Source organism: Corvus hawaiiensis, chromosome 14 (genome assembly GCF_020740725.1).
Source record: "Corvus hawaiiensis isolate bCorHaw1 chromosome 14, bCorHaw1.pri.cur, whole genome shotgun sequence".
NCBI lineage: Eukaryota > Metazoa > Chordata > Aves > Passeriformes > Corvidae > Corvus > Corvus hawaiiensis.
In genome coordinates this window covers 11006369-11020603 of record NC_063226.1, presented here as the reverse complement: position 1 = coordinate 11020603, position 14235 = coordinate 11006369, and the positions used below count along the sequence as shown (strand labels likewise).

Below are 14235 nucleotides of genomic sequence, written 5' to 3'. Positions count from 1 at the left end.
GCTGCAAGCCAGCACCTGGGGAGAACTGAGCACAGGCACGAGTTCTTTACCATTTGTTTTTGTTGCCTTCCTAATAAAACAGTTGCCAAAGAAAGTATTGGCTGCAACCGCAGTAGGTAGTAACAGAAAAGGAGGCTGCACAAGCCGTAAGGACTTCTGGAATTTTTAAATTACACTTGAGAGTGAAAGGGCGGAAAAGGTAAAAGCAAAGTGAAAAAAAAAAAAAGTTAAGCTGTTCAGCTTGGCAGCTTTTTTTTTTTAAAATAAAGAGTAACACAGCTTTTCAGAAAAGCTTTTGGAGGAGTTTGTGACAGTTCTGTAATGCAGCATTGACCAAATTCATTTTTACCTTGATTTTGTTTTCTTCCAGTAAGTACATTGCCATGGACTTTGCCAGTGCTTCGAAGAAAAACCACGAATACTAGAATGAACAAAGAATACTATTACTTTTCTCAGCAGGATTGAGCATGACTGACATTCCCTGAGTATGTGGGGCAGCACCCATGTGGGAGGGAGAGCTCACATTCAAACGGCTTTTTGTAAGCACATCTGTGCTTACACAGTTGGCTTGGAACAGAGGCTTTTTCTGCCCAGAGACGTCCTCCCAGTCTTAGGGTGGGAACAGATTTAGCCCCTCTGCACCCCAATGCACCCTGCCAAGAACTAGCAGAGTTTGGGGTGCAAGCCCTGCAAAGGCCCAGAGAGGCAGAAACTCAGTCTGACTCCTGTGAGTCACCCTTCAGGTGTGGCTGGAGGAAAATGGGTAAAACTGGCAAAATGAACAGCCTTTTTCTGTCTCCTGCCATGAATAGATGTTCCCTGCAAGAACTCATCTCTGTTTTAAGGGGGGAATCTCAAGAACACGGATGCAAGGAGTTTCCCTGGCAGCTTTGCCCCTGCAGTGGGTTTAGATGGGGGTAAGTGTTGGGCTTTATACCAGACCCCCTTTTCTTCCCCTCTACCCTTGGCAGCTAAGTACTGCCAATACTTCACCTTGAGTAGCTTATTGATGGCTAGAAAATCTGCCGACTGCTTCAAGATGGTGGCCATGGAAAGGACCAAGATTTCATGGGTCATCTTCACCTGTTTGGCACTCGGTTTCTCAGCTCGAAAGACATACTGGGACAAGAACAGCAGTGTCAGTGTGTGCCTGCTCCCAGCAGGGAGTCTTGAGGGGCAGTATCTCATGACTGACCTTTATGAAGGAGCGCAGGTAGTGGTCTAGACCTTCTTCATGGCACGTGGACACGATGTGCAGAAGAACCCTGGGGAGAAACATGGTTTGTGTTCAGCACGCAACATGAGGGCAAGTTCCTCTACCTCACAAAAGCAGACACCACATCACCAGGGTCAACCCTAAAAGCTCACTGCTGGCATGCATGGCCTGATTTGCAGAGTGCCAGTTCTTGCAGGCCAGCACCCCCTCACACAGCTCCTGCACCATCCTTGCACAAAGCACTCAGATGAGGTGCCCAGAGCCCCTTCTCCACTTCTGTGCTGGCCCAGGAATCACCCAGACAAGCTGACTTTTAACACTCAAGACTCCTTGCATGAGGAGGTGAGATGGAACATTGTCCATCATTGTTATAATCTGATACCTCCTTGCATCCCCGGAATTTATTAATTCTGGAAGCCTCCTTTTTTTTCTTTTACTTTATTTACATCATATGCTCCTTGTTACATGCACTGGATTATTTTGGTCTGTTGCCTTGCAGTGTGGGAAGGTCAAGCAGACCCTGGAGAATATGCCAGCCCTCTGGACACACTCCCAGATGGCTGATCAAGGCATCAAGAGCCTAGTTTCCCCAGCCAGCACTGGGGATTTACATTCCACTCCCAGCCAGAGGGAACAACAAACTATTGCATGTTGTCACAGACCCCACAAGCCAAACCACAAGGAATTTACAAGCCATTTATCAGATAAAGTGCATTTTAAATTCCACTATGAAAATCTGATGATAAAAGAGATTTCATTAAACAGAAAGCTACTGACAAACTGGAAAGCATCAAGCCAAGCTTTGATAAAAATCTCTGGAAAGGAAGGTGAGAGCTGGTCACCAACAGGTACCTGGGGTCACCTGTTCCCCTGTCCTTGCCCTCTGGTGCTTATAACAGAGTGGAATTACAGTGGTCCACAAAGGAGAAGTTCTCACAACCTGCATCATATGGTGCAGGGCTGTGACTGCAATAGGCACCACATCCCTGGGGACCAGGGCTCACCCTCCAGCCTCCAGTTCCACAGGAACAGGATGCTTCTGGTACATGGATGCACGCTATGTGTTGGGACCAGAGGAGGATGACATCCAGCACCCCCTGTGCACGGCAGCACTTCACTGAGAAAGCACCACAGGAGGAAGGCGCATATTTTAGCGCATTTCTCGGTTCCAGGGTGTCGCTGCGGCGCCAGGCAGGGAAGGTGCTTTTGCTGGAGCTCCCTCCAGCGCCCGCCCGGGCCGGTGCTGCCCTCTTGGGGCCGCCGGGGCAGCGCTGGAGCTCCGAGCCGGCACAGCTGGAGCTGCAGCACAACACACCCAGCTCCGGGGCACCGGGAGCAATCCTGAAACCAGGGACTGGCATGCTGGAATGAGACCACGACATTGCTCCCCAAATCTGCTGCCTGCAGCTGGGACACGCCTGGGCACTCTGGAGCTTTTGATACGACAATAACTCTGCTCCCAGAGTCACCCAAACCCTTTCTCTTTTGAGAAACAAACCAGGAGTATCTTTAAAGTACCACGTTTTTCCTCACACAACTTCCAGGACAAGAGCCCCACAATGCCACCATGCCACCCACATGGTCGAGGGGAAGACAGCAGCAGGGGACAGCCAGTACTGTCACTTAGCACCCTGTACTGGGAAACCAGACCCTGCTTTGCACTGCCATTTGTGGCTTTGCATTTGTCACTGGATGGTTCACCCAATACTCACATGGTACAGTTGACAGCTACTTCATCCTCCTGCGTCACGTTTGTGAGGACTCTAAATAGTTGCATAAGAATTACAGGTAGAAACTGAATCATTACTTGGATCTCCATCGCGTGCAAACACTAAAACAAATGTTCAAAACACAGACACTTTTAGTTCAACATTTTGCAGATGTTAAACATTTACAGTCGGCAGACATTTCTGTGGGAATGGGACAGATGTTAGCAAAGGCTTCAGGGTGTGGAAATGCTTCAGCTCACTGGAGGACAGGGGAACTTGGACCCATAGCAGAACTTGCTGCCTCCTTCCAGCTGACAGATCCCAGCTGCAAACCTTTAGGGAGCAACATAAATTCCTCATGGCAGGTATTAATCCTCCTCTCAGATGTGTCCAGGCAGCTATGACTTAATTAGAGGTCATATGCTACTATTTGATTTGAAAAGCCCAGAATTTAAGGCTGAAGTTTTGCTTTCAAGTCTTCTCATCACTTGTGCCAGGTTTTGAAGTCCCATTTCCCCAAATGCCTTTGGAACATGAAAAACTGCTGCCCGATGACTTGCAGAGAAACTTTTCAAAGAGCATAACTTGCTATCAAAAATGGAGTTTAAGGCACTTGGTGAAGGTCAAGATCATCTTGTGCATATGCTCTCCACCAGTCTCAGAGAGCTCTTGTGCCTGAAGCTCATGGTAAGAGTCTAGGAAAGACAGCACGTTTCATTTTCAGTTTTCAAACCTACAAATCTAATGAAAGGTTTTTAAATCGGTATCTATCTATTTAAATTACTGAAATTATTGAGGTAGTGGTGGTTAAGAATCCCTCACTTGTGGTCAGCACATACCTATCTCCCTGTCTGTAGGTTGCAGTGAGCGCTCTGGGGCTCGGCAGGGCTGGGACCTGGCAAAATGCTCACAACAAAGCTACTGTGATTTTAGTGTTTGGCTTCAAAACCTGCTATTATTTCTATTTCTTAAAGTACTTATACATTATCTGACACACATTAAGTAACCCTGTGGTGATACATCCCCATCACTGGAAGTGGAGCTGTTGCTACAGCAGCACTCTCAAAAACAGGCAGTTATGGAAGGAAACAAGGACAGTAAATAGCCAAGAATTATATTCCCTGAAGAAGCCCTTGCTGGACCTGCTCCAAGGCCCTTACTCATGCTGCAGTGATTACCAAAAAGCTCAGTCTAGGTCATAGGTTACTTCTGTTCAAATTTAACTGGCTGATAATCTCACATATCTTTTTCAGCCTGAAAAAAACCTCCTGTTTTGAATGGGCTTCCAGAAAATAAGGAATTGTGCTACAGTTTAAAGGTCTCAATCAAACCTAGAGCAGCAAGGGAGGAGCGTCTGAGTCCACCAGGAGGAAGCTTTGCCATGAGCATGGCAGAGTGATGCTGACTGCTTGTTTTATCCCTTTTGGAAGGCAGAGGGAAGCAGCACACAGACAATCGTCTGACAAGATAAAATGAATGTAGGGACATGAAAAAACATGTCATTTAAATATTAGTCTATCTGATAGGATAAAGCAAAACTAAGGGTACCACACAGTGCACCGGCCCCAGCAAGGGTGTGTTTCCACAGCGCAGGGTTCTGGGTATTTGTTGACAGTCTGTAAAAACACAAACAAAGCCCAGCAACAGGCACTGTTCACCTTTAGGTATTTAACAAGCTCTCCTGGTACTTCCTTAGCTCCCGCCTGAACCAGCTGGCAATAGTGGAAGAATTTGTGCAAGTGCATGTCCTGGAAGAGACAAACAAGTTCAATTCAGCAGCCTCAACAATTGTCAGCCTCTACTTTGCCGTTTGCACTCAGAAATCTGGTGACTAACCTGCAGCAGTGGGCCATGCCCCCAGCAAACCCCATGTCCCTGCCAGCTGCACTCTTGATCCCCAGCTGCCATCTCCCAGGACTGCTCCCTGTCTTTTCCAACATACCCATCCACTGCTCAGCCCCTGGCTCCCAACTAACCTCAATATTAAGCACGAAACTTCCAGCAGTGTCAAAATTCTCCTGTGCTTGTACTGCCCTGAGTCCCAAACCCCAACCAACACTGGCCTGGAGAAACGGAAGCCCTTTCAACAGCTGCAGCTCTCAGAAACTACCTCACCACCTGCATCACCAGCCTCCTACTGTCCATCTGAGGCAGACTCTCCTTCCCATTACTCTCCTTCCTCCTCCAAGGTTAGCTTTAATTACTGAGTTATTTAACTCTGAAAAGCATCTGGAAATGTAATTTGGTAGGAAGCACAACGACTGTGCTGCTCTCAGCACTGTACAGAATCAGTTAACCTCCAAAACAGATGTTGAAACACGTTTTCTCTAAATGTTAATGTAGCTGATGACAGCCAGCCAAGGGCATTTCCCCCAGCAGCAGTGCTGACAGGAGGTGCCCCAGAGAATGTGCTGGGGATCCTTGCTGCACGTCATGTGAAACTTATGGAAGTCCACCACTACCATAAGACAGTAGAACATACTGGGACTTGGTAAAATAGACTGAACTGCTTTCAGAGGGAAACCAGGACTGTTATTTTCTTTGTCTGCTGTTGTCAGAGAACTTTTTTTTTAAAAAACTTAATGAAACATCTAATACTAACTTGGACTTAATGATCTTAAGAGGTCTTTTCAACATTAAAAATTCTACAGTTTGGGGAAACCTCTCACATCCACCAGTTCTCTCTTTCGTATCATCGAAGCAGCTCATTTGCTCAGATGTTTCCCTGGTCCTGCCAGTTATAGTGCAATTGGCCAAGGAAACATCAGCCTCTCCCTAGGCTCATTCTCCCAAGTCACACAATTATCTCATCCCATCCAGTCAAGGAACAGATCCCTGCAAGTAATCCCAGCCATGCTGCTTCAGAAGTACCTCAGTGCTGCTTTGCAAACCAAGTACCAGAGCCCTCTGTCCCACACCACCTATGGCTTAGCAGTAGTAGAGAGACAGCAGTCCCTTCCTTTGCATTTGTGCTGGAAGTTTTTAAGGTGCTTGACTTACCTGGGTGTAAATGGTTGAGTCCAAATGGATTCTGATTTTAAACAGTGGCTTTGCTCCATCCACCCACTTTGCATCCATGCTGGACTGCTGTGAACAGATAACATTCAAGTACTTGGTTTCAGACTGTGGTGAGAAGGTGGCTCTGTGCAGACACCTGGTCAGAAGGTACTGGCTGGAGTGGAAGAAGGGGTTCACCCCCAGCACAAACACCACCTTCCCCATGCACACAGAGCACAGGCTCACTCTCCTGCCCTGTGCCATCTGCAACAGCCCAGCCCAACCTGCTACTAAAATACCCTCTGCAACCTGCATAACCAGAGAAAGTGGAATTAAAGTTGTCCTGTCTCCCATCCCTAAGAGCTTTAAGCTTTGGGGGGTGCCCTGCAGTAGAGATCTTTTCAGCTGAGCAAAGCACCAACAGAAGCCCAGAATTTACAGTGGTAAGAAAAGCTCAACTTTCCTCTTCCTTTTCCACTTAAGCCCATTTTAAATGGCCTTCCTACTTTCCGTGACTCTGTGTCTCCAAGCCCCAGGTATCCAGGAGGGAGGTTGGAGGAAACCGGCAGATGCCGCTCCAGGGTGGCAATCCGCCCGTCCTTCAGCAACGGCACCCAGGCGTATCCCACTGCAGAGGCAACCAGGGCAGCAGAGTTAGCAGACACACAGGGGTACATGTTCAGCTCAAAAAGAGCTCTATCTCATACTGAGAAGTCCAAACTTGCAGTTGTGCAAGTGGCTTCGGCAAGGGATCAACCACGTCAGTGTCATTAAAGCACCTTTTACCCGGCGAACAAAATTCAGACACAACACAGACCGGGAGTGGGTTTGAGGGGCAGGAATAGTGCGTGAGCCATGGCTGTGCACCGTGATGAAGGTCCTTTGTGGACTGGATGAAGGGAGAGGCTTCTCAACCAGTGGGACCCAGGTGTGCACATGCCTAGTCTTGGTAGGATCAGCCCCCAAGACCCTGATCTCACAGAAAGTTTTTACTGGTGACTTGCCTGACAACAGGACATTTGTGCAAGTCAGGAACATACAGAAAGAGCTGTCAGACTGCAGCAAAAATTTGAGTTTTAATATAAACCCAAAACATTGAGTTTATTCCATTTTAGAATCACAATTTTGTATTAGGTTGCTTTTAGAAAAGAAGATTCAGATAGCCTGATATGTTAATCACATATTTTCTTCATGTCCCTACATTTGTCTTATCTTGGCCTTTTACACTCCAACAGAATTTAAGCATTGAACATACCTTGAGTTTCAACGGTGTCTTGTTTTTTCGATGTTGCCTTTGTACTAATTTCACAGCTGACATGATAGAAGGTGAAAAGCAAATGATGCTTTTGATGGAGGTGAATTGGAAGCTCAATTTTAATCTAAAATGATATCATGATAGATCAGACTGTATTTTAGTTGTGGAGTAGTATTTTAGTTCTATTTAATTTCACAAGTGTTATGTTGTTACACAAGACACATTCTTACTAATCTTAAATAATTCCTAACATTTTCATCACATTTGCAACATTACTTATTAATGGGGGTGTGTGATTGGAGTGCACAAAGCATGACAGTAAAGACAGCAGAAAACAAACTGATGTTAAAAATTGACAAAGGCTCTGGCTTTGCTGAGCCCTTCTGCTGAAGCAAATGGCTGGTAATTATCTTTACCCATAATTCACCCAGCCCTTGAAAAAGAGGTATCCTGAAAAGCCCCTTGGCATTGTAACATCCAGGAAAATCTGCTGTTTCCCACATTTTGTTTTTACCTCATCATAGAACTCCGGGCTCTGGTTGTGATGCAGCACGGCAGCGTATGCGTTTGTGGTCAGGAGAGGGCCTCCGGGTTTGCCATATATGCACTGGAAACACAAATGAAGAGCTGAATTCAGGGTCCTGCCACCCTAAATGAGCTGGCCAAATTAAACCAGTGATCATGGAAACTCAGTGCTTTTCTCTTGCCCTGCTGAGCCTGGCTAGTACAGAACATACAGCAGTGGTCAAATAGCAGCCCTGTTAACAGGTAACATTAACCCACCTTTAATGGCTTGGCATCAACTTCATCTGAATCCCTGAACTCAAGACAGACAGCAATATTCCTTGCCTGAAATATGGGAGAACAGGAGGTTGAGCAGCAGCACCACCCTGGCCCACATCAAGCCTGGCTGCAGGTCACTCCCCAGGTCACTCACCTTTGCAAACACCTTCTGGTTCTCATACTTCAAGTGTAAGGGGTAGACATAGAGGTGGTTTTTGTAGACAGTGAAGGGGTAACAGTATTTTGCAACTTCTGGGACAAGCTCCTCCACTTCAACTGCAATGTCCTCACAGCCCTTCCCGAAAGGTTTTATAGGAATGAAAGAAGCTGTGAAACAATCTGGAAGAGGATAAGAACAGAAAAAATTAGGTCCACTAGAAAAGCCTTTTGGACAGGAGATTAGCCTACATAACCTGTGACAGGAGTTGCCAAAAGCCCACTGAATGACACTGAACACATCCTTTCAGCAAAATAATTTCTTTGCTTCCGTTTCTTTAAATGCAAGGTAAAGAATTACACTGACCATGTTTGTAAAGCCCTACAATATTATGGATCAAAAATAACATATGAGATTGGTGCAAAAGCAGGCAGCTGGCTTCCTTTGGATTTAGGATGTGATGGCCAAACTATAAAGCAGACAAATCCCTCAGGTAAATCTCTGCACTTGGACCACATCTCCACACAATGCATCAGAAAGACTTATAAGTCAGTAGTTGTGCTGAATTACTCATTTCTCATTGCAGCCCCAAGATACTCTTGTTAATGAAAACAGAAAAATCCCCCCTAGAAGCATTAAGTCCTGAGGCTCAAGCCATCAGCATTTATGCTAAGATCCATGATCCTTACTTGTGAAGTCTAGCGGGATGTCTTTGATGACGATATTTAACTGGGCTGGAATGACCTGCAGTTTTGTCTTCTCTGGTCTGTGTTAGGGAGAAAGGAATAAGAGTGTGAACGTTGAAAGCTCAGGTGCTGAGCACATCATCAGCATTTTTTGCTACCCTCCAAGTATTTTAGAAATTGTAATCTCATGCTTACACTTAGCTGTTTAAAAATGTATGTTAAAATGTCTGCCCAGCCCCTGCACCAGTCTCTCACACTTACTTCTTATACTCTGCTAAAAGCTTCAGCATATCTTCATTTGAGAGTTTGCCACTGTCTTGCTTGTACAGGGGTGAGAATTTTCCATTGGCATCAAGAGTGCCCTGGGAGTCTTTGAAAACTGGTCTGCAGAAAACAAGAGGTGTATTTTCTAAATGTTGGTAAATATACAGACACTGAGGTCTTTGACACATCTGAAAGGCAGACCATCAGGTGAGAGGTTCACTGGCCTGTGACTGCTCAGAATACCACAGACCTGATTGCTCTCCCACCCCGATGTGGTGCTTAGACCCCACCCAGGCTTGAAAACGTGTCAAGTGAAATCACATGGGACATCACACAATTTCACTCTATCCAGCCAGGTCAGAAGGACACAGCCCATTTGAAGCCTGGTGCACAATCATGAACACTCTTCCATCCCCTCCCACTAACACTAAGTGTTAGTGCACCACTTGCATATGGGGTCAGAGCACAGAAATCCTCCTAGGAAAGGAGTGTACAATAAAAACCAGTTTGGGGACACACATCAGCTTCCTCCTGAAGCCAGAGCAGGAGACTGGACTCTGCCCTGGATGAATACCAGCATCTCTACCCTTGAAAGTAAAGGGTGTCTGTGTATAATAAGAACATTAAAGCATCTGCACTCCCCTTCTGTGCAAACACTTTGCTCTGAGACCCACAAGCTCCCTGCAGCAGGCCACTCAGCTCCTTGGTGTCCAAAGGCAGCACTTTACCCAGCCAGAGCCCACCATTAGGGTGAGGCACCACTTGGAAGAGGGCTGATTACTGGCTCCCAGGATCCAGCTGCATCCCAAAAACACCACCTCAAAGATGAGTGTCACAGGAACATCCAGTTCAAGAATACATATTGCAACTGGTATACCCCCAAATTCCAGCCCACTGTGACAGCTTTCTGTGTTCCCACGTCATTCCTGTCCCTTTTGTCAGCACTGAAATGCAATTTAGCACTAGGAGGCAGTGGATGATCTTGCCTTCAGGCCTTCCTCTGACTGAGATTTAAGAGAGTTAGCACTGACATACTTATCAGTCCCAGTAAAACAATAGCAAGGGAATGGGATCACTACCTTCAGCCATTCCCAAGAACATTAATTAATGCAGAATTTAAGATGGAAAACAAACCCCATGTGATTGCCACTGCCAGGGTGGGACATCCTCTGCTCTCATCCTGTCCCTAGCAATGGCTAATGCCAGGAGGGAATTTCTGCAGTGATTCCCTTGGTAGCATAGGATAGTATACACTTGTCCCCAGGAACGTTCTGCCCTGGTAGCAGTAGCTACAGGTCAGTAGGAAGGTTACTGCCTTCCCAGCCCCAGCACTGTTTGTTTTTTAGTACTTTGTTTCTAATTCTAGATAAAGATTTGGGATTGGCCCGGAAAGCTCTCTTGGGAGTCGGAGCCAAGCTCTGCCCTCAGCTGCAACTTCACTGACTTCAGTCGCTTGGCCCTTTGCCCAATCATATCCCAGATCACTCTCAGCAGCAGCTTTCCACTACTGCAGAACCTAGCCCAAGGGCACGGCCCAGCCCAAGGCACTGACCTGGCAGCCCAGCCAAAGGGCATCCGGTACTGCCCCAGACGGCTGCACACCTGCTTGGCCACTTTATGGACCTTCTGGGCAGTCTGCAAAACATGAGAAAGGCAGGTCAGTGTGTGCCAGGACTTTGATGCTGCGCTGGAACAGGAGTGAAGGGCACTGCAGTCTCCACGGAGGAGCATCTCTCCATCTTCTCCCCAGGCACCAGCACAGCTGACAGACACCAGTCTGTCACTTCACGCCACCTACAGCTGTTACTTCGCAAAGCAATAGCAAATGTTGTGGGCAGTCATGTTAAACCTCCTCAGGATTAAACTGTCAGGCTATTAGTGCTCTATTTGCCAAAGGGTATTAGTTTCTTTTCCAAAGCTGACTGCAATTGGCTCATCCTGGACGTACTTACAAAGTGTGCCAAGGGAATGCCAGCATCACCAGATATTCTATAATTGACTTTTCAGGAACTACTCTTGACTGCCTGCAACAAGGCAGCATCAGCTCCACCTGGCATGCAGAGACTGATGCTGGTGGCAGCAGCAGGGCCTCTCCCTTGGATGTCAGGAAAAAATTTCTTCACTCAAAGGGTAGTCAAGCATTGGACAGGCTGCCCAGAGAAGTGGTAGAGGTATTTAAAACACATGTAGATGTGGTGCTCAGGGACATGGTTTAGTGGTGGGGTTGACAGTGCTGGGGTAATGGCTGGACTCAATGATCTTACAGGGTTTTTCCAAGATAAAGGATTCTATTATTCTATGCAGACACTTCATTCTGGTGATGAAGTGTCTGACTTTTTCCCGCCAGCCCAGGCTTTGGCTTGCTGAAGTGCAATGGGGAAAGGTCTGGCCCCAAATGCTTGGCTTTCTAAAAATCCTCTGCCTCTTTCCAGGGGAAGGAATAAAATCTCCCAGGACAGCCCAACTGAAGCCAGCCTGGGAACAGTGCAAATAGAATGGACAAAGACTGTATTTGCCAGAAAGAAACTGAAGAGCTGCAGAACAACCCGTGCTTCAGCCCACACTACTTCCTGCAGCAGCACACAACACTACTCAGTTGATACTCCCATGGCCCCACCCATTACCTTCCCGGGGTCCGAGTTTTTCATGTAGGGCTCTACACAGTGGGCGATGCTGCCCTGCAGCACCTTCTCCACACGGGCCACCAGGAAGATCTCTGTGTGTGGGTTGGTCACAGAGAACACCCCCTGCAACAGAGAAGCAGCAACTGTCACACAGCAGGACCCCGATGTGCACCACAGGGTTTGGCCCCAATCATCCCACTGCCCCTTTCCACAAGCCACACAGACCCTGCCTTCGTGATGGACCACAGGGGCCCACCAGGCTTGAGCATGGCCAAGTCCTAGAAAACTCTCTGTGGCGCTTTACCTGTCACTGCCAGTGAGCCCTGTGTGGCAACTTCAACACTGACCAAAACGCAAGAGAAAAGCTGGCTTCTGGATACCAACACAGTGGAGAACTCCAAAGTCACTGAAAAGCCTCAGCAGTGACGCAGAATGAGGAGAAAGTGAGATATTCACCCATTTTATGTAGCGCAGGCAGGACTCAGGGATCCCATGCACAAGGCTCTGGACAGGACAATGTCCCTGGGTGCCCTCTGTTCTGGGCTCAGAGTTATCCAGCAGCATGTCCCGGACAGATGGAGGGTTCAAGTCCACGTGGAAGTCAGCTGAAATCTTGCAATTATTTTTCAGGTCAAATAATGCCAAACTTAGGAAAAAGGGCTCAACCTGGAAATTTTATTGAATATGTGTGTCATAAAAAATGCATGGCACAGGCTCAAGAGTATCAACATGCATTGCTTTCCCGGATAAGGAAACTGGGAACCTTTTGCTTCTGTTTGTTCCTTTAGTTTGGTACACCAGCATTTTAATGAACAGATAATCCATGTTTATTTGCTTTATAAATATACAGATCCATTTTTTTCTGCACCTTCTTTTGATCTAGTCAGTTTGAACAAAGTTGTATGAAATATAAAGAATGAAATCCATATCTTTTTTACATAAGTGGTAAACTATAAAGTCAGGAAGAAAATATGAACTCAATTTATCAGAGCTGTTTATCGTTTTGCAATGAGAAAGAAATCAGCTTAAGAGTGTTTATGATCATCTGCTAAAGATCACTATATATATTTTCCAAAGCCCATTAGCTCTGTATGGCTCAACTGTAACACTCAAAAATCTCCTCAGATGCTATCCCAGGAGGAAAGTTAGCTCTCCCAGCCAGGAGAGCTCAAATACAAGGCTGACACTGCTAAGGAAATGCATGTGCAAAATCTGCCAACTCCTTAGTAGCTACTGACCTTGACAGCACCCGGCAAGTGGCAAGCAATAATTCATGTATTTTTAATTCAAACATCCTAGTAGCCGTGCATCCGTGGAAAGATAAAAATGCAAGCCTGAAGATAAAACGGTAGCATGCCCAAGACATTACAGCATGACTTGGAGGCATTACATCAATGCTGAAAATGTGCTGATTAGGTCTCACTCTGGACCTGATTAAGGATGGATAACAAGAATCTTTGCTATTAGCGATGCATCCATCTGCTGGGAGTTACTGAGCCTGGTGTTGTGTAACAGAGCTGTGAGCTGCCAATATAAAACTATCACAAAAAAGCCTTTGTGATTCCACCAGGCATCAGAGAGGGCAGCATCAGTAGAGACGGGGCAGTGCTGGTACCTCTGCCTCCCGTACTACCCCGCACTCCTGCAGAAAGGGCTGAGCAGGAGCAAGAGCAGGACATGACAGCAGGGATTTGTTTTGGGAGAAAAGACTAGAGGAGACTGGTCTGTTCAGCCCAACAGAACAAAGGCTGAGGTGAGACATAATAGCTGTCTACAAACATCAGAAGCTCAGAAAATACAAGAGTTTTTAGGCTAAGGCACACCTTTGGCACAATAACAATGCATATAATAAAGTGGCTGTGAATAGAGTTAAGCTGGGAGTCAGAAGAAGGTTCCAGAACAGGGAAATCCCTTGCCATTAGGGGAAATGAAATAAAACACAGCCGTGAGTGGTTTGGAGATGGAGCTTAATCATTTACCAACAGGACTTTCACAGAGATGCAGAATTTGGCAGACACATATTCCCCGTTCCCTGTGCCCCGGAACCACAGGTTTCCCAGCAGTCCCAGTTCCTTGCAGGCGGAGGCATGTCAGCACAGCCCCTGTCCCCAAAAACGTTTTTGGAACACCAAAATACCAAGGCAAACAAATCCTGCAATGACTCTGGGCCAGCAGTCACTGCCTGTCCAGGTCCCAGTGGTGCTCATGGCAAAATGGGATTGTTTTACCCCTCCCAGATTAATTTGCTAAGGTATTTTCTTGCTGGTGAGAGGAAAGAAGACAAAGCAGGACATGATGGAGTTCCCCTTACATTGGTGGGTCCTTCTTCTGCTGTGTCGCTCAGCTGAGCAAGGAGATTGAGGGAGAAGTCCTGGCAGCAAACCACGAAGCGCCTGCTGCACTTTTCCTCAAAAGGCTTCACGTCTGGCTCAATCCCTGAGAAATCGAGTCTCTAGACAGTAAACAAACAAATCTGGTCTCATTAAAAAAGAAAACAACCCCCTGAATAATGTTAAGGGATCACATTACGGCCAATACTATCTT

The 14235-nt window shown here is 46.6% G+C and overlaps 1 protein-coding gene across 5 annotated transcripts in view; it reads right to left on the bottom strand.

Moving 5' to 3' along the window:
- The window catches only part of DOCK11 (dedicator of cytokinesis 11), an 80944-nt gene that overhangs the window by 38681 nt on the left and 28028 nt on the right, over window positions 1-14235 (bottom strand). For 4 of the 5 annotated variants that reach the window (XM_048318569.1, XM_048318572.1, XM_048318571.1 and 1 more), the window contains exons 11-27: window positions 14003-14143; window positions 12148-12357; window positions 11692-11814; window positions 10620-10702; window positions 9065-9187; window positions 8807-8883; window positions 8115-8299; window positions 7961-8026; window positions 7692-7784; window positions 7178-7301; window positions 6429-6550; window positions 5926-6012; window positions 4584-4673; window positions 2929-3047; window positions 1196-1265; window positions 994-1119; window positions 350-421 (exon numbers count right to left, since the gene is read on the bottom strand). In XM_048318569.1, coding sequence (XP_048174526.1) covers window positions 350-421; window positions 994-1119; window positions 1196-1265; window positions 2929-3047; window positions 4584-4673; window positions 5926-6012; window positions 6429-6550; window positions 7178-7301; window positions 7692-7784; window positions 7961-8026; window positions 8115-8299; window positions 8807-8883; window positions 9065-9187; window positions 10620-10702; window positions 11692-11814; window positions 12148-12357; window positions 14003-14143 — 1911 coding nt within the window. The remainder of the gene's footprint in view (window positions 1-349; window positions 422-993; window positions 1120-1195; window positions 1266-2928; window positions 3048-4583; window positions 4674-5925; window positions 6013-6428; window positions 6551-7177; window positions 7302-7691; window positions 7785-7960; window positions 8027-8114; window positions 8300-8806; window positions 8884-9064; window positions 9188-10619; window positions 10703-11691; window positions 11815-12147; window positions 12358-14002; window positions 14144-14235) is intronic. The other variant, XM_048318570.1, reaches the window with a different exon arrangement.